This window comes from Bufo bufo, chromosome 4 (assembly GCF_905171765.1).
Source record: "Bufo bufo chromosome 4, aBufBuf1.1, whole genome shotgun sequence".
In the NCBI taxonomy this organism is placed as follows: Eukaryota; Metazoa; Chordata; class Amphibia; order Anura; family Bufonidae; genus Bufo; species Bufo bufo.
In genome coordinates, this window is record NC_053392.1 from 59225103 (window position 1) to 59251516 (window position 26414).

The 26414-nt window shown below is 43.2% G+C and overlaps 1 protein-coding gene across 4 annotated transcripts in view; it reads right to left on the minus strand.

The window, feature by feature from the left end:
• The window catches only part of RCAN2 (regulator of calcineurin 2), an 89483-nt gene that overhangs the window by 11891 nt on the left and 51178 nt on the right, over nt 1-26414 (minus strand). For 3 of the 4 annotated variants that reach the window (XM_040427295.1, XM_040427296.1, XM_040427297.1), the window contains exons 3-4: nt 4132-4305; nt 3821-3992 (exon numbers count right to left, since the gene is read on the minus strand). In XM_040427295.1, coding sequence (XP_040283229.1) covers nt 3821-3992; nt 4132-4305 — 346 coding nt within the window. Of the gene's footprint in view, nt 1-3820; nt 3993-4131; nt 4306-18892; nt 19110-26414 lie in introns of those variants that run through there. The other variant, XM_040427299.1, reaches the window with a different exon arrangement.

The window sequence follows — 26414 nt, forward strand, 5'->3', positions numbered from 1 at the left end:
AGAAGGAGAGAGGGCCCTGCCCGTGAGGGCTTACAATCTACATATATATATATATATATATATATATCTATATCTATATATCTCGCTGGTTCCTGTATAGATCACTGGCCTCCAAAGACTGTTTGCTGCATACAAATCTGAACAAAAGCTGATTGCCCCATATCTTGTGCTACGTATAATGGACATAATTAGATAAATGCTGATATAAAGAAGTTTTCCAAGAAAATATTTTAGGTAGAGGAAAATATCAGCTTGCAGTAATCAGTTTCCATGTAGATGTAGCAGAGCTGAATGTGTCATTTAACTGCGCATGTTGTAGCAGATTTACCTGCAGTCCTGTGGAAAAAGACCACAGAAAAAAATTTGGATAACAAAACACGTATTGCCACATGACAAACTCAATACTGAATCGGAAAACTCAACTCTGCTACACAAAGGAAAAAACAAATGACAGGGTTTGGCTTTATCTGCAGCCTAACAGAGGATATCAATGTTGTAGAAGATAATGAAGGGGGATTATAGTGGTCCGCACCGGCCTGCCAAGTTGACTGCGGTCATCCAGACCTCTGAGGTCCCACGGCCTGACAGGATTTCTGCTCCGTGACTGTGATCGTGGCGGTACGGCGCACTACCTGTTCCCGCCCTTCACTCTCTCAATTGTACAAAATGTAGAGAGTGGCCCATGAAAACCAGGGATGGTATCATCCTAAATACCGACACAGCAGAGCCGACTTAGTTTAACCTGCAGCATTCTGCATAGAAACACCAACTGCACAGCATCAAAGAGATATAAATCCACCTAAAACCATACATTGTCACAGCCTTGGGCGGATTGGAGATAGCCCCTACAGGAAATTTTCCCGGTGGGCTAATGCCCATAAGGCCATCCTAGCCCACCTCACGGCCGCTGGCCGGGTACATACTGATAGGGGAACAAAGGAGGTCATTATTAGAGGGAGTCCAGGCAGCATGATGAAGGTAGGGCGGGCTTGGTGTGGCCCACATCTCACCTCCTATGCTCCATATCCATATTAGAGACAATTGGAGGAGGACAGAACATGGCAGCTATTGATGGCCACCACAGAGGGACAGCTTCTGGAGAGGTGTTTTTGGTTCTGTGGGATGGTATTCTGAGTACCACCTTCTGTCGGTTTGGACCCACCTACAACGTTGGGGCCACTTTTTGTTTTTTTTCCAGGGCCACTTAAAGTTCCCAATCGACCCCTGGTCACAGTTCTAGGAAGCAGAGATATAATGAGCTGTTTGTTGGGGCCCACATACTGCTGGAGACATGTGGACTGACTATTTTTCAGGAAAGGAAAATCCCACGTGAACATGGTGTCCTTACAGGGTACACACACATCAGTTCTACATGGTGGAGATCCCAGCAAACAGCACCTCCTATCTCAGCTTCCTGCTAGGCGTGCTGCTGTTTCCAGCTTCATTGCATTGTACAGCTTTTGAATGAAGAACAGCTTTTTATTTAGGTCCAACATTCATATGACAGTTATCTTAAATGGGTTGGCCCATCTCACACATTGGTGGCGTATTGCTAGGATATGCCACCAATGTCCCACAGGTGGGACCTGCACCTATCTCTAGAATGGGGCCCTCAAAGTGAATAAGGGTGCACCACAGAAGAGCAGTCACCTTCAATTCTAGAGATAGGTGTGGGTCTCAGATGTGGGGCCTGCCCCTGACACCAGTGGCATATCCTAGTGATATGCCACCAATGTGTGAGATAGGCTAACCCCTTTAAGAAAGCCAAGGCCACTAGAGGTGGCAGCAGCAGAATAAGGCAGGGCATTGGGATAAGGCCCGGCCCAACAGAGGATCTTCACTTAGGCCTCTGCATTGACACATTAAAGGTGGTTGTCTCACTTCAGCAAGTAGCATTTATCATGTAGAGAAGGTTAATACAAGGCACTTACTAATGTATTGTGATTGTCCATATTGCTTCCTTTGCTGGCTGGATTCATTTTTCCATCACATTATACACTGCTCGTTTCCATGGTTACAGACCACCCTGCAATCCATCAGTGGTGGTCGTTCTTGCACACTATAGAAGAAAGAGGCAGCCTCACTGGTGGCCGAGGACCATGGGAGCGCATTTAGGCTAGTGTTTTTTTTCCTATATTGTGCAAGCACGACCACCACTGATGGATTGCAGGGTGGTCTGTAACCATGGAAACGAGCAGTGTATAATGTGATGGAAAAATGAATCCAGCCAGCAAAGGAAGCAATATGGACAATCACAATACATTAGTAAGTGCCTGGTGTTAACTTTCTCTACATGATAAATGCCACTTACTGAAGTGAGACAACCGCTTTGATAGACAACCCCATTTGTAGGCAGTCTCTTACAACAATGGTCTATTATGGGATGATCACAAATAATCTATTAGATTTTATTGATGATGTCCTGTGTGCATATTGATAACAAAGAATATAAGTTGGGGGTGAGAGAATCATGTCCACTGGTAGGTCCAAGGACCTCAGTCCGACACCAAAGCCATTAGAAGTGTCCATACGAAGGACACTGGAGAGTACAGTTTGCTATGAGGAGACACTGGTTTGATATTGTGTCTATAGCGGACTCTAGTCGCAGACCTGGAGATCAGACCTTATCATATGAAATTGACTTCTCCATAGGGTGTTTAGTACTTGTGTCAGTCTACTGACTCATGGAGTACATCACGTAAAACAGAAATCACAACAACTCCTCCGGTACAGCCTAGATCCAAGACTACATAGAAAGATTAACTGGATCACCTGGATCTAGAATCCCAGGTTTTGTGGCCTTTCCAACAATCTTTAACCACAACACCTCTGAAGAATACTTTTCCTTAATATGTGTGGTAAAAGGGGGTAATAAGAAACCATTTTGCTAGTCCTCAGCCCTGAACCATAATCTATGCAGTCTGGTTCATCGCTGTAGGACTCTTGTTCCCTGGTGAACCTCCTTAGAAAATTACTGCTGGGGCAAACATCTAGGAGATGGCTTTTATGGTGTCTACTGGATGCTCTTTGGCCCTAAATTGTCTAAACACTATAAATATTCATTACAGCTAAACATCTGGAGGCAGATTTATAAAAAAGGGTTTGTGAAAAAAAATGACCAAGATTCTTGAAATTCTCTAAAATGTTGTAGGAGAACTTGGGATTACTACTATATGTACGCAGACATTGGACAATGCTCAACCAATGAATGACTATGTACATAGAGGACATTGGATAGACATCACAACGGCAACCCCTGATCCATCCACCAGCTTGGACTTTAGTGGACAATTATAAAAGGACTATTCATGGTTTTTGGACTTGCCAGTCAATGACCAGGGGTATTTCCATAGAAGGTGCAGTAGGTAGCAGTTAAAAGAGTGTTTTTGTAGATTTTTTATTGGAGCACCCTTGTTCGGATGGGAGTTCATGCTTTGGCTCCACCAGAATAAACATAATAGCTGGGGTGGTACACCAGATTTAAAGTAGCTCTCTGGGATTTTGATATTGATTGCCTATTCTCAGCATAGGTCATCAAAATTAGATTGTTGGGGATCCATGCCAATCTCATATTGATGACCTAATCTAAGAATACGCCATCAATATGAAAATCCCCTTTAAAAGCAAGCTGTAGCACTATTATGGTCCTGGGAGGTGGCCAATAATAGTTTGGGGGAGGTCTTCAGCACTGTGGGGGTGGGATGTGCAAAAAACTAGAGAGGCTGTCCAATTTAATTTTTTCTCTTAGACACCACCCCTGCTGAGCAGCTGATATTGTTCTCCACTCTTACTTTGCAGAAGTAATTATTATAGTGCTTACCTGGGCCTAGTTTAGCAACTGCATAAAGGAGATCATAATTGATTACTGGTGTGGCATCATCTATGGGCTTCCAACCAACTGGAGGGGACACAGGCGGAGAGATAAGGAATTGTTTAGCAGGCTGTGGGGGTGCCAGGTGGAGTTTGTCGCCGTCTGTCTCTGTCGTTTGGACCTATGTATGACAGATATAATCAAAGTTTCCATGCAAAAAAGTCATGAATGAACATTGTGAGATTGGCTTAAAAATAACCAAAAAAAATTAAAAAGTTTCCATAAGGAAAAAAACACTTGCTGTAATAGAATTTACTTACCTGTGCAAAGTAAAGCTTTAATTTCTTCCCTCTGAACTGTGTCTCGTGGAGCTCTATCCTTGCCCGTGCCGCTGCCTTGGGGTTACTGAAATTTATTCGTACCCTCCGGAAGCTCTTGAAAAGTTGTAAGGTCACACAATCGTCATATGCTCGGAAAAGACCCTCGAATTTCTCCTATAGTAAAAGAAAAAGTGAAACTCCTGACTCAAAGTACACAGGGACATACATCTCTGTATCAGCAGAGGCATCCTACTGTACCATATATGATAAATAGCTAACCTCTGTCCAGGTCCATAGGCCCGGCTTCTAAACTGGAAACTTTGAGGTCTGCCAGACCAGATACATTTTTGCAATATAAGGAAGAAATACCTGCTTGGTTCCTAACACAATTTTGTTTTAGGAACTATCTGGGTCACCTAACTACTGAACACAATGAATGTCTTTGGACACCAAGTCACTGTCTTCATTGGACTGACTAAACCATCATCCACTAGGCACTAACAGGGCACAAAGCCACTGGAAACCAGTGTTAGGGGACTGGTGATATCTGGGACTATCTGAAGCAAAACGGTAAATGGGCAATAAGGACTGCCTGAGCCACTGTAACATTAGACACCAAGGACTGTGAGTCAAGAAAACTACTGGATAAAAAAAACCTGCTAGAACAAAAAAAAACACAAACACCAGTGACTGCCTGAGCCAATAAACCACAACAGGTAATGTCTGAGCAACAAAACCACTGGACACCAGGGACTGACTGAGCCACTAAACTACAGAACAATAGAGACTGCATGAGTCAAAAAACTAATGGATATCAGGGACTGCCTGAGCAACAAAGCCAATGGACACCAAAGACTGTCTGAACCAGTAAACCACTAGACAATAAAGACTATCTGAACCACAAAAACTAATGAATATCAGGGATTGCCCTGAGCCAATAGACCACTGGACATAGGGACTGCCTGAGCAACAAAGCCAATACACACCAGGGATTGTCTTAGTCATTAAACCAATGGACACCAGGAACTGACAGACACAAAACCAATGGACAGCAGGGACTTTCTGTACCACTAACCTAATGACAGCAAGAAACCCAATGGACAGCCTCTGATATCCATCAGTTTTGTGGCCACCAAACTAGTAGACATCATCATTATCTGGAATTCGGAGGGAGCTCAGGGCCACTTTTTCTATGGGCTGAGGGCTCATAAAGGGCAGTACATCAGCCAGGGTTTTCAGCATCTTTCATAGCAACAATTTTTGTTGAAAAATACATTTAATTGGAAAACACCTGTGGTTAAAGGTGTACAGTAAAGTGCTGGAAGGCGTGTATACTTCACCCAGAATCCTCAGCTGGTGGGTAAAAGATAGTCGGATAGGTCATTAGTATCAGATTTGTTGGGGTCCAACACCCGGGACCCCTGCCGATCAGCTGTTTGAGAAGGCTTGGTGAGCATGGAGAACGCTGCAGCACTCACAGGAGTGCAGAGCCTTCTCAAACAGCAGATTGGCAGGGGTCCCGGGTGTTGGGATGACTAGTGTTGAGCAAACTTGTTTTTTTAAGTTCTGCGTCCAAAGTTCGGGTTATCGAAGAATCCCGATATGGATTCTGCTACCACGGACCATAACGGAATTTGGAATCCATAACGGGATTCTTCGATAACCCGAACTTTGGACGCAGAACTTAAAAAACAGGTTCGCTCAACACTACTGAGGACCAATCCTGAGGATAGGACAACAGTATCAAAATCTTGGAAAACCCCTTTAAGTTGCCATCTCTGCTGAAGTCTGTCATTTCCGACCCCACCCTGAGTACAGATCCCAGCACACCTTTAACTTCCCATTTCCCATATGGATTTGAAATCTTGATTAGAGAAGCCATAACGAAGGGGTAGATGACTAAATAACACAATGACATAAACCAATGGTTTCCAACAAACGAGAGAATAATCCGGGTGGAAGGGTTAAGTCCTGCCTGTGCTCCGTCTACCTGACATCACAGTTTAGGGTAGAGGTAAAACTTTAGGTTCTCAATGAGGATGAAAATGTCAAGTTGTTGTGCTGGCACTTATCAGCGTAGCACCACTAAATACCATCTCTTCCAGAGCCGGCATTTGATATTTGCAGATCCCACAGGAAGCCAACAATCACATGCTCTCTAGAGAAGTCTGACCTTATGTTCTGTGAAGCTAGACCGTATATTCTGCGCAGGCACAGGGAGTTTTGGTCCACATTCAACACGCTATTATTGTAAAGTGGAAGATTTTAGGAACCACAGCAACTCCGCCATGAAGTGGAGAGTACGTAAAGTTAGAGAGTGGGGTTGCCAAGTGCCGAGGCACTTAGGGGGTCATTTATGAAGCGAAGTATACCACTTTTTGGTGAAATTTTGTCGCAGATTCGGTCTCAAAGGGGATCTGCGGCCGAATCTGTGATTATTCCTGCGCACGTCACTTTTCTGAGGTCACGGAAAAAGTGGGTGTTGCGTGGGTGGGCAAGGGGACGGTCTGTCCTGTCTCATTTATCATCTTCTACGCTTGTTTTTGGCATAGAAATCTACCTCAGCTTTCTTTAAGCAAGTTGCACGGCCAGCGGCTAAGTTACGTAGAGGCCGGCGACTCTACATAACTTAGGCGCATCAAGCGGCAGTCTAAATAAATGATCCTAATAGGGTATGAAAGTCACCAGTGCTCTGCTGACTCCATAACTGCAGATCTGCAAACCTCCTTTGGCATTAACATCAGTATCATGAATGTGCACCCAGAGCTTCATGGCAAGGGTTTGCATGACCGAGCACCTGCATTACATCACCAAGCATCAGTTGGAGTGGTGTAAAGCATGTCGCAACTGGACTCTGGAGAAGTGGAATACGTGATTTGTGGAGTGAGGAATAACGCTTCTCTTTCTGGCAGTCTAATGGATGAGCCTAGGCTTGTCGAAAGCCAGGAGATTGTTACCTGCCTGACTGCTGTACAGCTACTATAATACTGCCTCCTATGTACAAGAATATAACTACTATAATACTGCTCCTATGTACAAGAATATAACTACTATAATACTGCTCCTAATGTACAATAATATAACTACTATAATACTGCTCCTATGTACAAGAATATAACTACTATAATACTGCTCCTATGTACAATAATATAACTACTATAATTCTGCTCCTATGTACAATAATATAACTACTATAATACTGCTCCTATGTACAAGAATATAACTACTATAATACTGCTCCTATGTACAAGAATATAACTACTATAATACTGCTCCTATGTACAGGAATATAACTACTATAATACTGCTCCTATGTACAAGAATATAACTACTATAATACTGCCTCCTATGTACAGGAATATAACTACTATAATACTGCCTCCTATGTACAAGAATATAACTACTATAATACTGCTCCTATGTACAAGAATATAACTACTATAATACTGCTCCTATGTACAAGAATATAACTACTATAATACTGCTCCTATGTACAAGAATATAACTACTATAATACTGCTCCTATGTACAAGAATATAACTACTATAATATTGCCTCCTATGTACAGGAATATAACTACTATAATACTGCTCCTATGTACAAGAATATAACTACTATAATACTGCTCCTATGTATAAGAATATAACTACTATAATACTGCTTCTATGTACAAAATACACTGCTCAAAAAAATAAAGGGAACACTTAAACAACACAATGTAACTCCAAGTCAATCACACTTCTGTGAAATCAAACTGTCCACTTAGGAAGCAACACTGAGTGACAATCAATTTCACATGCTGTTGTGCAAATGGGATAGACAACAGGTGGAAATTATAGGCAATTAGCAAGACACCCCCAATAAAGGAGTGGTTCTGCAGGTGGTGACCTGACCACTTCTCAGTTCCTATGCTTCCTGGCTGATGTTTTGGTCACTTTTGAATGCTGGCGGTGCTTTCACTCTAGTGGTAGCATGAGACGGAGTCTACAACCCACACAAGTGGCTCAGGTAGTGCAGCTTATCCAGGATGGCACATCAATGCGAGCTGTGGCAAGAAGGTTTGCTGTGTCTGTCAGCGTAGTGTCCAGAGCATGGAGGCGCTACCAGGAGACAGGCCAGTACATCAGGAGATGTGGAGGAGGCCGTAGGAGGGCAACAACCCAGCAGCAGGACCGCTACCTCCGCCTTTGTGCAAGGAGGAACAGGAAGAGCACTGCCAGAGCCCTGCAAAATGACCTCCAGCAGGCCACAAATGTGCATGTGTCTGCTCAAACGGTCAGAAACAGACTCCATGAGGGTGATATGAGGGCCCGACGTCCCGACGTTTGGCATTTGCCAGAGAACACCAAGATTGGCAAATTCGCCACTGGCGCCCTGTGCTCTTCACAGATGAAAGCAGGTTCACACTGAGCACATGTGATAGACGTGACAGAGTCTGGAGACGCCGTGGAGAACGTTCTGCTGCCTGCAACATCCTCCAGCATGACCGGTTTGGCATTGGGTCAGTAATGGTGTGGGGTGGCATTTCTTTGGAGGGCCGCACAGCCCTCCATGTGCTCACCAGAGGTAGCCTGACTGCCATTAGGTACCGAGATGAGATCCTCAGACCCCTTGTGAGACCATATGCTGGTGCGGTTGGCCCTGGGTTCCTCCTAATGCAAGACAATGCTAGACCTCATGTGGCTGGAGTGTGTCAGCAGTTCCTGCAAGACGAAGGCATTGATGCTATGGACCTGAATCCAATTGAGCACATCTGGGACATCATGTCTCGCTCTATCCACCAACGTCACGTTGCACCACAGACTGTCCAGGAGTTGGCAGATGCTTTAGTCCAGGTCTGGGAGGAGATCCCTCAGGAGACCGTCCGCCACCTCATCAGGAGCATGCACAGGCGTTGTAGGGAGGTCATACAGTCACGTGGAGGCCACACACACTACTGAGCCTCATTTTAACTTGTTTTAAGGACATTACATCAAAGTTGGATCAGCCTGTAGTGTGTTTTTCCACTTTAATTTTGAGTGTGACTCCAAATCCATACCTCCATGGGTTGAAAAATTTGATTTCCATTTTTCAATTTTTGTGTGATTTTGTTGTCAGCACATTCAACTATGTAAAGAACAAAGTATTCTTAGAAGAATATTTAATAAACTCAGATCTAGGATGTGTTATTTTTGTGTTCCCTTTATTTTTTTGAGCAGTGTATAACTACAGTCGTGGGCAAAAGTTTTGAGAATGACACAAATATTAGTTTTCACAAAGTTTGCTGCTAAACTGCTTTTAGATCTATTGTTTCAGTTGTTTCTGTGATGTAGTGAAATATAATTACATGCACTTCATACGTTTCAAAGGCTTTCATCGACAATTACATGACATTTATGCAAAGAGTCAGTATTTGCAGTGTTGGCCCTTCTTTTTCAGGACCTCTGCAATTCGACTGGGCATGCTCTCAATCAACTTCTGGGCCAATTCCTGACTGATAGCAACCCATTCTTTCATAATGACTTCTTGGAGTTTGTCAGAATTAGTGGGTTTTTGTTTGTCCACCCACCTCTTGAGGATTGACCACAAGTTCTCAATGGGATTAAGATCTGGGGAGTTTCCAGGCCATGGACCCAAAATGTCAACGTTTTGGTCCCCGAGCCACTTAGTTATCACTTTTGCCTTATGGCACGGTGCTCCATCGTGCTGGAAAATGCATTGTTCTTCACCAAACTGTTGTTGGATTGTTGGAAGAAGTTGCTGTTGGAGGGTGTTTTGGTGCCATTCTTTATTCATGGCTGTGTTTTTGGGTAAAATTGTGAGTGAGCCCACTCCCTTGGATGAGAGGCAAACCCACACATGAATGTTCTCAGGATGCTTTACTGTTGGCATGACACAGGACTGATGGTAGCGCTCACCTTTTCTTCTCCGGACAAGCCTTTTTCCAGATGCCCCAAACAATCGGAAAGAGGCTTCATTGGAGAATAGGACCTTGCCCCAGTCCTCAGCAGTCCATTCACCATACTTTCTGCAGAAGATCAATCTGTCCCTGATGTTTATTTACTATAATACTGCTCCCATGTACAAGAATATAACTACTATAATACTGCTCCTATGTACAAGAATATAACTACTATAATACTGCTCCTATGTACAAGAATATAACTACTATAATACTGCTCCTATGTACAAGAATATAACTACTATAATACTGCTCCTATGTACAAGACTATAACTACTATAATACTGCTCCTATGTACAAGAATATAACTACTATAATACTGCTCCTATGTACAAGAATATAACTACTATAATACTGCTCCTATGTACAAGAATATAACTACTATAATACTGCTTCCTATGTACAAGTATATAACTACTATAATACTGCTCCTATGTACAAGAATATAACTACTATAATACTGCTCCTATGTACAAGAATATAACTACTATAATACTGCCTCCTATTTACAAGAATATAACTACTATAACACTATATACAAGCATGTAACTACCATAATAAGAAATATAACTGATTTAATAAATGTGTAAAGCACGCCCTTGTACAGTCTGCACATCAGACATGTACAAGATTGGGTTAAGTCTGAAAAAAACTCAAAAAATTGTTCAGTTTTTCATCTTTCCCCACACTGACAGTCACATCTCTACCATGGAGCGGCTGGCTGGCTCTAGGCATGTGCCGCTGCATGGCAGATATGATGAGGTTCGCGATTTACTCAGCATGGTTGCTTCTACCAATGAAGCAATAAGCATTTCATTTCTATCCAACGTGGTTACTTAGTGGATGCGCCGTATCTATAGTAACCATATGAAACCGTGAGGCATGTGACCTGAGTAAAATGTCCTAATCTAGCAATTTGTATTCCAGGACAGTCTGCTGCTCGGCTGGTTTTCCCCTCACTATAGACACTGGTAGGGACGAAGCAGATTTACTTATCACCCTTTTACTTACAATGGCAAGAGGAGGTGAAGCAGCAGTGGCGGGTGAGACAAAGGAAAACCCGAGTACAGTTGCAAGAAAAAGTATGTGAACCCTTTGGAATGATATGGATTTCTGCACAAATTGGTCATAAAATGTGATCTGATCTTCATCTAAGTCACAACAATAGACAATCACAGTCTGCTTAAACTAATAACACACAAAGAATTAAATGTTACCATGTTTTTATTGAACACACCATGTAAACATTCACAGTGCAGGTGGAAAAAGTATATGAACCCCTAGACTAATGACATCTCCAAGAGCTAATTGGAGTGAGGTGTCAGCCAACTGGAGTCCAATCAATGAGATGAGATTGGAGGTGTTGGTTACAGCTGTCCTGCCCTATAAAAAACACACACCAGTTCTGGGTTTGCTTTTCACAAGAAGCATTGCCTGATATGAATGATGCCTCGGACAAAAGAGCTCTCAGAAGACCTACGATTAAGAATTGTTGACTTGCATAAAGCTGGAAAGGGTTATAAAAGTATCTCCAAAAGCCTTGCTGTTCATCAGTCCACGGTAAGACAAATTGTCTATTAAATGGAGAAAGTTCAGCACTGCTGTTACTCTCCCTAGAAGCTAAAGACTTACAAAAGTCTCTGGCAAATGCTAACATCCCTGTTAGCGAATCTACGATACGTAAAACACTAAACAAGAATGGATTTCATGGGAGGATACCACAGAGGAAGCCACTGCTGTCCCAAAAAAACATTGCTGCACGTTTACAGTTTGCACAAGAGCACCTGGATGTTCCACAGCAGTACTGGCAAAATATTCTGTGGACAGATGAAACCGAAGTTGAGTTTTTTGGAAGAAACACACAACACTATGTGTGGAGAAAAAGAGGCACAGCACACCAACATCAAAACCTCATCCCAACTGTGAAGTATGGTGGTGGGGGCATCATGGTTTGGGGCTGCTTTGCTGCGTCAGGGCCTGGACGGATTGCTATCATGGAAGGAAAATAAATTCCAAAGTTTATCAAGACATTTTGCAGGAGAACTTAAAGGGAACCTGTCATGTGGATATTTGATTATAATCTAACTAATTATGTACAATCATTAACTACTAAAAAGTACCTTAGATGTATTCACTTACTGGTGTGACAGATGGTTACCTCATAATATACACACAAAGATGCCACATGCCGCATGCTAATGAGCTGATTTGAGTCCAGCGTGATGTCAGTGAGTCCAGCGTTTTTTTTTAATTCAGAGCTATAGCCACTCTCCTGCCCACCTGCTGCTGATTCATATGGAAAATAACTGTCAATCAGCAGCAGGTAGGCGGGGAGTGTCAGGAGCTCATAAATATTCATGACTCATCATTATCAGCTGGAGCTTTTCAATACAAGATGTTGGCAGATTGACTGGGTCAATTAAAGAAAGTGACCCAGCATTTTGCTAAGAGAATCAGTCACTTATTTATGTTGCCCTTAGTTAGGACACCATAAAACTGGTGACAGGTTCCGTTTACCAACAGAAGATGGGTGTTGCAACAGGACAACGACCCAAAGCATAGAAGTAAATCAACAACAGAATGGCTTAAACAGAAGAAAATACGCCTTCTGAAGTGGCCCAGTCAGAGTCCTGACCTCAACCAGATTGAGATGCTGTGGCATGACCTCAAGAAAGTGATTCACACCAGACATCCCAAGAATATTGCTGAACTGAAACAGTTCTGTAAAGAGGAATGGTCAAGAATTACTCCTGACCGTTGTGCACGTCTGATCTGCAACTACAGGAGACGTTTGGTTGAAGTTATTGCTGCCAAAAGGAGGTTCAACCAGTTATTAAATCCAAGGGTTCACATACTTTTCCACCTGCACTGTGAATGTTTACATGGTGTGTTCAATAAAAACATGGTAACATTTAATTCTTTGTGTGTTATTAGTTTAAGCAGACTGTGATTGTCTATTGTTGTGACTTAGATGAAGATCAGATCACATATTATGACCAATTTGTGCAGAAATCCGTATCATTCCAAAGGGTTCACATACTTTTTCTTGCAACTGTAAGTGCTGCAACAGTGTGACCATACTGTACGGTGTCGCTTATAGATAGCACTGACATATAACAAGAGCGTATATGCCAGGCGCTCAGCTGGGTCCGTCACCGCCATACTCTGAATGGACTCCTCCGAGCTGCAGTATTGGCTGAGGCCCACCGTTCTGGGGATCAGTGGAGGTCCCAGTGGCCAGACATCAACAGATCCAGTGGAAAGAGTGAGTGTAGTATGCATGAATGTGTTTTTTACCAGGCCAGCAGGGGAAGGCACTGGGTGGAGTGAAGAGGATGGGAGTGCTGGCTGCAGCAATGATGGTGGTGCAACCCTTCTTCCCCTTGGGGCACAGCCTGGACTTTTTAGGCCTCCTGCCTGGCGGTGGCTGGGGTGCCCTTGATGTTAGGTGGATAGGCAGCAGGGTGCAAGGCAGGAGCCGGCGGATGGCAGAGGAATTGACCAGGCCAGTATGGTTCTGCTGGGGTGGTATTTTGCGCTATGGCATTGCTGTCTCGCGTACTTGTGTTGCCCCACCTTATGTCCATTTGGGCCCACCTACAACATGGGGATACTTTAAGTTCCCAGTCTGCCGTAAGAGTTTGTCGGTTGCTTTTTTTCTGGCAGCATCACACCACTCAAAGGCTTCATCCACACTGAAAGGATTCTGCTAGCCTCGTAGAGTGGTCTGTAAACCAGCCACAACACACCCGAGGGGGGACAGGGCCAGCCTGTCTCCTGACAACTACATTAAGAACTGCCAGGTTAACCATTTTCTACCTATACATAGCCTTTTTGGATTACACATGGCATAAATAACAGTATCCAGGTCATGGTATATCAGTAGTAAAAAGTCAGAGCAACTGGACTTGTATTGTTTCGCTAGTCATTCTCAATTAGAATGGCTTGTACAAGAATCGTCCCACATTTAATACTGGTGACTCATGCTTCAGTCATGGAGGTAAGGTGCATGACTGAAGCTATGACGTGTGATTAGGTTTGCCTTGGGAGAGGTGAATAGAGGTGGAGAGTGCAACATCTATTGTAAGCAACTTACAATGCTGTTCTAACACCTCTCCCAAGGCAGTTTAGTATTAGTATCACCACCATACTAATATTTTGTAAGTAGTGTATCTGAGTGTTTCTATAGCAGGTCACTGCACACTGATCAGCCAGGACATTAAAATGGGGTGAAATATATTAGGCAGCAAGTGAACAGTCAGTTCTTGACGTTTCTGTAGTTGAAGCAGGAAATTGAGCAAGTGTAAGGATGTGAGCGACTTTGACAAGTTTGACTTTTATATAACAATTATTTTGTTGAGGGTTTTATCCTTTTTACTAGATGTAATAAATGTTACGTTTCGACTAGGGCCAAATTGTAATGGCTATAAGACTAGGTAGGAGCATCTCCAAGATGGCAGGTCTTATAGGGTGCTCCCTGTATGCAGTGGTTAGTACCTACCGAAAGTGGTCCAAAGAAGGAGAACCTGTGACCACAACAGGCTCACTGATGTGTGTGGGGAGTGAAGGCTAGCGAGTCTGGTCCGATTCCACAGACGAGGTACTGTACAGCATACTGCCACAAAAAGTTGTATGAGGCGGTGTACTGCAGAGCGGTCAGGGTGCCCATTCTGACGCACTGCCGAAAGTGCCCACATTGGGTTCATGAAGACCAGAACTGGCGCGTGGAAGAAGCCGGCCTGGTCTGATGAATCCCGTTTTCTGATTACATCTCACATAGCAGAAGTGTGTGATGAAGACGATGGCGATTCAGCAAGGAGGAAGCACAGCCACAGTCTTCTGAATGGCAATAAGGCGGCATGCAGGTCAGTGATTGCAGAACCGGCATCCGTAATCCAGATAAAGGACGGCTAATCAAAGGAAGGTCTCGCTGAGCGCGCTCCTAATCTCGATTAAAACAAGATTGCGGCACGCCAATTATGAGCCAAGGCATCAGCAGCAATTAAAAGAGAATGTTTCTGCCTGCGCTTTAGAAGTTCTTATAACTTGCTTGGCCTCTCTCTGCCTAATCTTGTAGATTTCCTTATCTTCATTGCTCTGGGTTTTTTTATAATTACAAAATGCTAGCTTTTTATTTTTAATGATTTGGGCCACTTCTGCTGAGTACCACAGTGGTCTCCTCCTTTTTTTGCTTTTACTGACAAGTCTAATGCAATTTTCTGTTGCCTTCAATAATGCACCTTTTAAGTAGTCCCATTTCTCCTGGACTCCATGTAATCCGTTCCAGTCTGATAAGGACTCATTTATGACTAATTTCATTTTTGAAAAGTCTGTTTTTCTAAAATCTAAAACTTTTGTTTTTGTGTGGTGGGACTCTTTCACAGTTCTTATATTAAACCACACTGACTGGTGATCACTAGATCCCAAGGTTTCGCCTACAATGACATCATATACCGAATCCCCGTTTGTGAATACCAAATCCAAAATGGCCTCCCTCCGGGTTGGCTCCTCAACCACTTGTTGTAGAGATAACCCCAGTAGGGAATTTAGAATATCTGTACTCCTGGTAGAACTTGCTATTTTGGTTTTCCAGTTTATATCTGGAAGATTGAAATCTCCCATAATGATAACTTCTCCTTTCATTGTCATTTTAGCTATTTCTTCAACTAGTAGATCATCTAGTTCTTTAACTTGACCAGGTGGTCTATATATCACACCTACACGAGTTACTGCATGGTTAGCAAACTGCAACGTAACCCAAACTGACTCTATGTTGGCCTCACCAACTTGTATTAGATTAGATTTAATGCTATCCTTCACATACAGGGCCACTCCTCCTCCTTTCTTGCCTTCTCTGTCTCTTCTGTATAAAGAGTACCCTGGTATGGTTATGTCCCAGTCATTTCTTTCATTAAACCATGTCTCCGTAACAGCCACTAAATCTACATTCTCAGATGCCATTATTGACGCAAGTTCATTGATTTTTTTACCTAAACTGCGAGCATTTGTAGACAGGACTCTGAGCTTATCATTTCTTAACCTCTGTGCTTCTGACCTGTTCTGGCATTGTTTCGGGGGGCAATTGGACTCTTTTATTTTCACTCTTTTGCCCCCCCTTCCTAGTTTAAATACTCTTTCGCAAATTCTTGGAGTTGGTCACTAAGTACATTTGTTCCTTTGAGAGAAAGATGCAAGCCATCTTTTTTGTACAGTTCCTTTCTATTCCAAGTAGAGCTATCATGAGAAACAAAGCCAAATCCTTGCTCTTGACACCATTTACCAAGCCATATGTTGAACTCCTTTATGCGCCTCTGCCTATCATTCTGAACATTATGCACAGGCAGAACTTCAGAAAATGAAATGGTGGATGCAAAATCCTGTACGTCATTACCAAGTGTGATAAAAGATTTTTTCACCTCTGACACTTCATTGCAAGCCAGGTCATTTGTCCCTAGATGGACAAGAACATCCACGTCCCCTTCCTGCTTTGCTTGCTTAACAATATTAATAATACGTCTTCTATCTCTTCTAGCAGTAGCCCCAGGGAGACATCTCACAAAACCATTTTCTTTAAGCTCCACACTTCTTATGATTGAATCACCCAGCAACAGCTGCTTCCTTTGAGACTTCACTTTATCTTTTTTGTTGCATACATTAGACATAGGAGTCGATGGTTTCTCACCCTCTGTGCTTGAGTCCATATCCATGTTGTCCTTACATTCTGAGAGTGCTGCAAATGAATTATGGAGAACCACCGACTGTGGGACATGTCTTCTATCCACCACTCTAAGTCTTCCAGAAGCTACAGTAACCCATCTGCCATTTCTGGGGGTCCTCTGTGGCAGTGGCATTGCAGCGGTCCTAGCTGGAGTTTGTTTAACAGATAATTTAAATATTTCAGCTTTCAAAAATGCAATTTCCTGCTGCAGTAAGGAGAACTGTCTACAGATCTGACAGCATCCGAATCTCCAAAGAGTGGAACATGAAATAAATGCACAACAATTCCTGCACTGAACCAAGTCTGCCATTTTAAAGAGAAAAAAAAATAAAAAAATAAAAATAAATTTGTAACTTTAAATCAAACAAATCTTACCTTTTTTTTTGTTGTATTGTTTCCACCTTCCAGCCTACCTCCTGACTATCTCCTGCAATATCTCTTTACTGTACTTAATGTAGTACTTGCAGCTAATGAATTAGGCCAGCTAATGAGTCTGTCTCTATATATACACACACTGCTTCCCAAACTCCGCCCCCAGCAACAAATGTAACACCTTAGTGAGCTAGGCTCATTAGCAAACGCACAATAGCAAACAGCTGACCGAATTCCTTTACCTCTTCTCAAGCAATGATCAGCAAAAACAACACAGATGAGCCAGTTGGAGACTCTAAGCCAATCTCTTGCAGTATCTCTGGAATCTCTTCTTGTCTCCTGCAATATCTCTTTTTATTTTATTATTTATTATTATAATTTTTTTCAGCTGCCACTAAAGGGAGCTCAGAAATTCCCTATGAATTGAGCTCCCTCTAGTGGTAGCTGCAGGCAGACAGAAGTTTATCCTGTTACCCTAAGAGTGGGTGAAGCGAAGCTGGGTATTTGGTACTTTGTATCAGAAAATCATAGCAGCTGACCCTTATAGAGAATTGTGAGTTAATTTACATTAAACAACATTACATTATAGGTACACAAACCCTTTCATTATTGGGGTGCAATATGGATCAAGGTAACAGGCGAGAGAAGATGGATGGATGGAGATAGATAGATATACTTAAATAGATATGAGATGATAGATTGATATTGGATAGATGATAGATATGAAAGAAATACAGATAATATACTTAGATAGATATGAGAGAGATAGATAATATATAGATAGATAGATAGATAAATATGAGTGTTAGATAGATAGAAGATATAATTAAATAGATATGAGATGATAGATTATAGATAGATATGAGATGATAGATATGAAATAAGTATAGATAATATACTTAGATATGAGATAGATAATCATATAAATGTTACATATAATCACCCAGTTATCTAGAAGTTTTGATAATCCGGCAGCCATCAGATCCCATTGAGGCCAGATACAGGACATTCTCCCCCACTACCTATCCCTGATATTCATCTATTTGTCTGGTTTTCGATAGATAGATAGATAGATATGATGATAGATAGATATGATGATAGATAGATATGATGATAGATAGATATGATGATAGATAGATATGATGATAGATAGATATGAGATGGATAGATAGATAATACATAGATAATAGATAATATGATCAAATAGACATAAGATGAAAGATATGACAGTGTTCAGTCTAGTTGGGTTTTTTGATCCCATTTTCCCATGTTTAGAAACGACAGAGGTAACACATCTACCTGCAATCCTATGTGAAACCTCACATACCGATACCTACTGACACACTCAGCACTGCTGCATCTGACAACATCAGCTCACCTACATCTCCATTCCAAAGAAAGTGAGGCAGAGGACCAGTAATAAAAGACAACATTTCATGCGCATTCCCAGTGCAGGACCACGAATGAATCCCAGCCTAACATGGACGGCAGACTATGCTGGGACTTGTAGTTCAATTCCCCTACAATGCACAAACTAGAAAGAAAGCTAAGAAAAACAAATGACCTGTTCTCCTCTGCTTCCGAAAAGAGTTTGATGCATCAGATGTAGCAGAGCAGAGTTTGTCATGTGAAGTAGCTCCTCATGAGACCACAGTAAACATACACAGGACTTATTTCAGATCGGTAGCTCTTTATATGACAAACTCAGCTCTGCTACACCCTGAACTTACCTGTACGCTCTGGTTGGTGAATACCTCCATGTCCGGCACACATGCCACCAGCGTGATGATATCGAAGTCCATACTACAGACAGGCATGTCACCTCTAGGTTACGGCTCAATGTAATGGGGTGAATGGGCAGCGTGAAGAGGGCAATGTCTGGCGCGGCAGGTCCTCAGACCCAGGAACATGCAGGGGATTAGGGGACAATCGTCGCCTGGTACAGCCGTGCCGCTCTCTGCCTTGTAAGCGTCTGCACCGCATAGCAAACACTCCAGCCCGTCTCTCTCCCAGCGGTGACATCACCGGCAGCACTGACATAAGCGACATCTAATTTGTGAAGCCTTTTATCTGCAGGCGGTGCGGCGGAGCAAGCACAACGTGATTATGTACTAAGGGTCAACTCCATCCTCGCCAGTCACTAGCAGGGCAGCTCTGCCAGGGGCCACATCAAAGGCAAGGCCAGGAAATGGCATTTAATGTACCAGACTCAGCATTACCAAGAACAGCATCCAGTACAATCTACCTACAAGCGCAGCAGAACAGAGTTTGTCATTGTGCGCCATTATGTTCCATCAGAGGAACCGTCTTACATGGGACTGCACGGAAAAAAAATAGTTAAATGGTTCTGCTACAAAACAGATATCTACACAACTACAGCCACTGTTCTATAACTATATGCTTTACCTCTTTTTCTTTTTTTTTACATGGGACTGCAGGTGCACAAAGTACAGGTGTAAATGCCACATTCTGCTCTACTTAAAGGGGTATTCTGATTACAGAAATGTATTCCCTATCCACAGGATGCTGGGACCCCCACCACTGTACTCTGCCATCTCCGGCGCTCCCATAGAAATGAATGGAGCGGTGGCGCGTATTTCTAGCCAGCAACTCCGTCCATTTCAGGGGCACTAGCAGTAGGGGTCCTGTGGATAGGGGATAACTTTCTGTAACCGGAATACCCCTTTAAAGGGGCTGTCTCATCGGGACATTTATGATATATGGATAGGATAGGACATGATAGGTGCTGGTTTAGACGTGAACAGAAGGCACGCCGCGCATGCGCACTGTCATATCCATTCACTGCTAAAGTCCCATAGAAGTGAATGGACAGGACATTGCGCATGTGCGACCACCACTCCATTCAGCGCTATCGGATTTCCAAAAGTAGCGGAGCCAGCGCTCAGCTATCGGAAGTCACATAGCAGTGAATTTAAAAAAACGCTGTGCAAAGGTTGGAGTGAGAATAGATGACAAGTGTCCAAAGTGTATGGAAGATGGCGCGGATCTGCTACATATGCTATGGTCTTGTCCAGTAATAGGTAACTACTGGGAAGGAGTACTGAACATGATTAACAGTAATATGACGCTGAGAATTCAAAAAGATCCCAAGGTGTGTGTGTTGGGGTATGTGTCTGAGATTGGAGGGACCGAGTCGGTTAAGGTAGCGGTGGGGAGACTGTTGTATGTGGCCAGAAAACTAGTGGCTCTGAGGTGGATTCAGGGGAGTCCGCCCACATTGGATGAGTTTGTGCGGAAGGTACATGACATGCTGATGTTGGAAAAAGGGGTGTTCGTGAAGAGAGGTTGTCCTCAGAAATTCGAGAAGCTATGGAGTGAATGGTTATCTCACACTCATGTAGTTATTTAGGCTCTTAACCCCTTAAGGACCCAGGACGTACCGGTACGTCCTAACTTTAAATAGGCATTCCAGCGCCCCAGGGGTTAATCTGAACAGGATGCCGGCTGAAATCATTCAGCCGGCATCCCGTCACAACGCCAGGGGGGGTCATGTCGGCGATCGCAGCAAACCGCAGGTCAATTCAGACCTACGGTTTGCTGCGCTTTTTGCAGTTTCTGATCCACGGGGATCAGAAACTTTAGAGTGCCTAAAATCAATATTTTTCACCCCCCCCGCACGATTTGATGCCGGCGGGTGGTGCTGGGGGAAGGTCGCAGGCGGTGGGGGCGTTGCGGGAGGTGCGGCAGGCGGGATCGCGATCCCCCGCCCGCCTCCCCTTGAATGATCGTTGGCTTCTAGTGGTTATACCAGGGTGCCAGCACATTGCTGGCACCCTGGTATAAACGGCTGACATCTGTGCAGATTTCAGCCGTTTAACCCTTTCCATACCGCGGTCCGTACGGACCGCTGTATGGAAAAAGTTAACTGTCATCGGTCAGGGAGCGCCCTCCCTCTCCATCGGGGGGCTGCTGTGCCTTTGCAGCCCCCCGATGGAGAGAGAGAGAGCCCCCCGACAGCCCCGTGCTTACCCTTCCCCGTCTGCGAAGTTGTGGCAGACGGGGAAGGTTCCCATGGCAACAGGACGCCTGCTCAGGCGTCCTGCTGTCCATGGTGCTGAACAGATCTATGCTAAAAGCATAGATCTGTTCAGTGTAAGTAAAATACAATGCAGAGCCCTATATAGGGTTCTGTACTGTATTATACAGACATCAGACCCACTGGATCTTCAAGAACCAAGTGGGTCTGGGTCAAAAAAAAAAAGGGAAAAAAGTTTAAGATAAAATAAAAAAATATTTATCACTGAATAAAAATGAAAAAAATAAAATAAACTACACATATTAGGTATCGTCACGTCCGTAACGACCTGATCTATAAAACGGTCATGTTACTTTCCCCGCATGGTGAACGCCATAAAAAAATAAAAACTATGAGAAAACGGAGCGGCGCCCGGGGACAAACAAAGTTTGTAAAAGCAGTTTTGAATACCTTGAGAGGTGTAGTTTCTAGAATGGGGTCATTTTTGGGTGGTTTCTATTATGTAAGCCTCACAAAGTGACTTCAGACCTGAACTGGTCCCTATAAATTGGATTTTTGAAAATTTCAAGATTTGCTTCTAAACTTCTAAGCCTTGCAACATCCCCAAAAAATAAAATATCATTACTATTTTTGGAGGTATTACTATGTATTATAGAAGTAGAGAAATAGAAATTTGCAAATTTGGTATTTTTTTATAAATAAAAATTAATTTTTCTGACTCCATTTTACCAGTGTCATGAAGTACAATATGTGACGAAAAAACAATCTCAGAATGGCCTGGATAAGTCCAAGCGTTTTAAAGTTATCACCACTTAAAGTGACACTGGTCAGATTTGCAAAAAATGGCCTGGTCCTTAAGGTGAAATATGGCCGTGTCCTTAAGGGGTTAATTCTGAACACAGCTACATCCCCAGTTATAAGAGGTGTGCACACTTATGCAACCATTGTTTTCTTCCCTCCTCCTAAAAGATTTCAGTTTGTTTTTCAATTGAGTGGTACAGTTTATAGGTCACATTAAGGGTCCATTTACACGTCCGTAACATGTTTTGCGGATCCGCAAAACACGGACACGGCAATGTGCATTCCGCATTTTGCAGACAGCACATCGCCGGCACTAATAGAATATGCCTATTCTTGTCCGCAATTGCGGACAAGAATAGGACATGTTCTATTTTTTTCGGGAACGGAAATGCGGACCCGGAAGTGATGGTCCGCATTTCCAGAGCCGGGCCACACATCGTGCAGCCCCATAGAAATCAATGGGTCCGCAATTCCGTTCTGTAAAATGCGGAACGAAATTGCAGACATGTGAATGCCCGTAAAAGGTGGAAAAAGTTCTGAAACTATTTATCTTTGTCTCGTTTTTTTTACAGCACAGAAACCTGACATTTTACAGGGGTGTGTAGACTTTTTATATCCACGGTATATTTTTTATTATACATATATATATACACACACACACTATATACACACAAACTGGGGCAGATTTATGAAAGCTGTCTACTATAAGAACTGTCTTTGTTGCCCATAGCAACCACAGTGCAGCATTCATTTTTCAAGAGCAGACTATGAAATGAAAGCTGTTCTGTGGTTGGTTACTATGGTTTGTATAATATGGGCCTCACTTAGCAACCAATCAGAATTCAGTTTTCATTTTGTAAACTGCTCTGCAAAAAATGAAAGTTCACCTCGGATTGGCTGCTTTGGGCGACAGACAGTCGCTTATGTTAGACAGTTTTGATAAATGAGGTCCAATGGGAGGAGAGAAAAAAAAAAAAACACTGTCTTTGTTGCCCATAGCAACCAGTCACAGCACACTTTTCACTTCTGATCGTGCTCTTGAAAAATGAAAGCTGTGCTGTGATTGGTTGCTATAAGCAACAGTTTTTCTTTTAGACAGTTTCATAAATCGGCCTAAATATGTTTAGCGGTAGATTTACACAGGACTGCAGGTACAAATGAATATGTAAGTGGTGTCTGGCTAGGTGTTTTTTTGGTCTGACTTAGACACAATTGAAAACATTTTTTTTGCATACTGATCCAACGCCCATAGCTGGAGATACACCCTTAAAACTGATATGCTGGATGCCAGAAATGATCCTATTGAAAATCATAGGGTCACTTCTAGGGTTGCCACCTTTCCCAACAAAAAAAAAACGCCAGCCAAGTTAAGCCAAAGCCAAAGGGGGGGTGGTTTTGGGGGCTTGGCTCAACACTGGGCGTTAAAGGGATTCTGTCACCTTGTTTTCGATTATAGAGATGCGGACATGCACGGCTAGATCGCCGCTAGCATGTCCGCAATATACCTCTCCTATAGCGCTGTGTGCTTTTATTGTGTTTAAAAAATGATTTGAGAGATATGTAAATGAGCAGTTGCTACCCTGAGGCTGATGCCAGCACAGGGAAGGAACACTATGCCGGCACTGCGCATGCTCGAGCTCGCGCTGCGCGAGATTACGGCAATCTAATTGTGTCGAAATGAGGAGATTCGGAGGACATAGGCGGTGCTGGGCTCCTTCACAGGGGGGCATGGCTGGGCACCAGGAAGGTTCGTACAGCCCCTTGGGCACCTTACAAGGCTCATTTACATATCTCTAAAATCTTTTTTTAAACAAAATAAAAGCACACAGCCCTATAGGACCGGTATATTGCGGACATGATAGCGGCGATCTAGCCATGCATGTCCGCAGCTCTATAACCTAAAACGAGGTGACAGAATCCCTTTAAGTCACTGTCATACTGTGGTTCACAATAATATTAATGCCTTGATTAATGCCCCCCCAGTAATATTAATGCCTTCATTAGTGCGGCCCAGCATTCATATTGCCCCCATTAGTGGCCACAATAATTTTAATGTCCCCCATTAGCGCACCCCAGAATATTGCCCCCATTAGTGGCCCCTGAATATTGCCCCCATTAGTGCCCCTAGTAATAGTAATCCCCCCATTAGTGCCCCCCAATATTAATATTGCCCCATTAATGCCCCCAGTAATTGTAATGCCCCCCTTAGTGCCCCCCAGAATAATAATGCCCCCAGAATAATAAATGCAACCCATTAGTGCTCCCCAGTAATAATTCCCCCATTAGTCCTCCCAGTAAGAATAATGCCCCCATTAGTGCTCCCAGTAAGAATAATGCCCCCATTAGTCCTCCCAGTAAGAATAATGCCCCCATTAGTCCTCCCAGTAAGAATAATGCCCCCATTAGTCCTCCCAGTAAGAATAATGCCCCCATTAGTCCTCCCAGTAAGAATAATGCCCCCATTAGTCCTCCCAGTAAGAATAATGCCCCCATTAGTCCTCCCAGTAAGAATAATGCCCCCATTAGTGCTCCCAATAAGAATAATGCCCCCATTAGTCCTCCCAGTAGGAATAATGCCCCCATTAGTGCTCCCAATAAGAATAATGCCCCCATTAGTCCTCCCAGTAAGAATAATGCCCCCATTAGTCCTCCCAGTAAGAATAATGCCCCCATTAGTCCTCCCAGTAAGAATAATGCCCCCATTAGTCCTCCCAGTAAGAATAATTCCCCCATTAGTGCTCCCAATAAGAATAATGCCCCCATTAGTCCTCCCAGTAAGAATAATGCCCCCATTAGTGCTCCCAATAAGAATAATGCCCCCATTAGTGCTCCCAGTATGAATAATGCCCCCATTAGTGCTCCCAGTAAGAATAATATCCCCCCCCCCCATTTGCTCGCACTGTGGTGAACACTCACTGCTGACTGGATGTGCAGGAGAGGCCCGCAGGTCCTGTCCTCCAGTCAGCAGCGAGCGTTCTCCGCAGTGCGAGCAAATGGAGGAGGTCAGCGTTTTGTTTTGTTTTATAAACACAAGTGGGGGGTTAATTACCGGCACCGGCAGGGCCACTAAAATACCAGCCTTGCTGGAGAGATACAGGCCGTGTAGCAAGTCTAGTCACTTCTGGCATCACGCTGCTAAAGGTGTAGCTAATATCAGGACAATTTAGAAAGTGGGACCTCAGCTTTATCGGCAAATCACGCCGCTATTGGCTTCTGCAGGTGGGCACCCTAAAAACCAAAGAGACAATCTGGTTCAAGAAAAATAATTCATGTTACCTGGGGAATGGACAGAACACTCACATGGTGCCCTCCTTTTCATCTGCAGCCGATTCCCGGGCCCCTCTTCTACCATCCAAGATGGCCGTGCTGTGAATCGGTAGTCCAAGGCACTTCCTGCTTGTCCAGTACTGCCCTCGATAGCAGCAACAAGTGCCTTGGACTACTGATTCACAGCACAGTCATTTTGGGTGGAAGAGGGGCCCGGGAATCAGAGGATCTATGGGTGAAAAAGATGAAAAGGGGGGCACAAGGTAAGTGTTCAGTTTGTTCCCAAATTAAATTTTTTTTCTTGAACCTTAACCCCTTAAGGACACAGCCTTATTTCACCTTAAGGACCAGGCCATTTTTTGCAAATCTGACCAGTGTCACTTTAAGTGGTGATAACTTTAAAACGCTTTGACTTATGCAGGCCATTCTGAGATTGTTTTTTCGTCACATATTGTACTTCATGACACTGGTAAAATGAAGTCCAAAAATTTATTTATTTTTGCATAAAAAAATACCTAATTTACCAAAAATTTGGAAAAATTAGCAAATATCAAAGTTTCAGTTTCTCTACTTCTGTAATACATAGTAATACCCCCAAAAATTGTGATGACTTACCATTCCCCATATGTCTACTTCATGTTTGAATTATTTTGGGAATGATATTTTATTTTTTGGGGATGTTACAAGGCTTAGAAGTTTAGAAGCAAATCTTGAAATTTTTCAGAAATTTACAAAAACCCAATTTTTAGGGACCACTACAGCTCTGAAGTCACTTTGCGAGGCTTACATAATAGAAACCACCCAAAAATGACCCCATTCTATAAACTACACCCCTCAAGGTATTCAAAACTGATTTGACAAACTTCGTTAACCCTTTAGGTGTTGCACAAGAGTTATTGGCAAATGGGGATAAAATTTGAGAATTTCATTTTTTTGCCTAATTTTCCATTTTAACCCATTTTTTCCACTAACAAAGCAAGGGTTAACAGCCAAACAAGACTGTATCTTTATTGCCCTGACTCTGCCGTTTACAGAAACACCCAATATGTGGCCGTAAACTACTGTACGGCCACACAGCGGGGCGCAGAGTGAAAGGTGCGCCGTTTGGTTTTTGAAAGGCAGATTTTGCTGGACTGTTTTTTTGACACCATGTCCCATTTGAAGCCCCCTGATGCACCCCTAGAGTA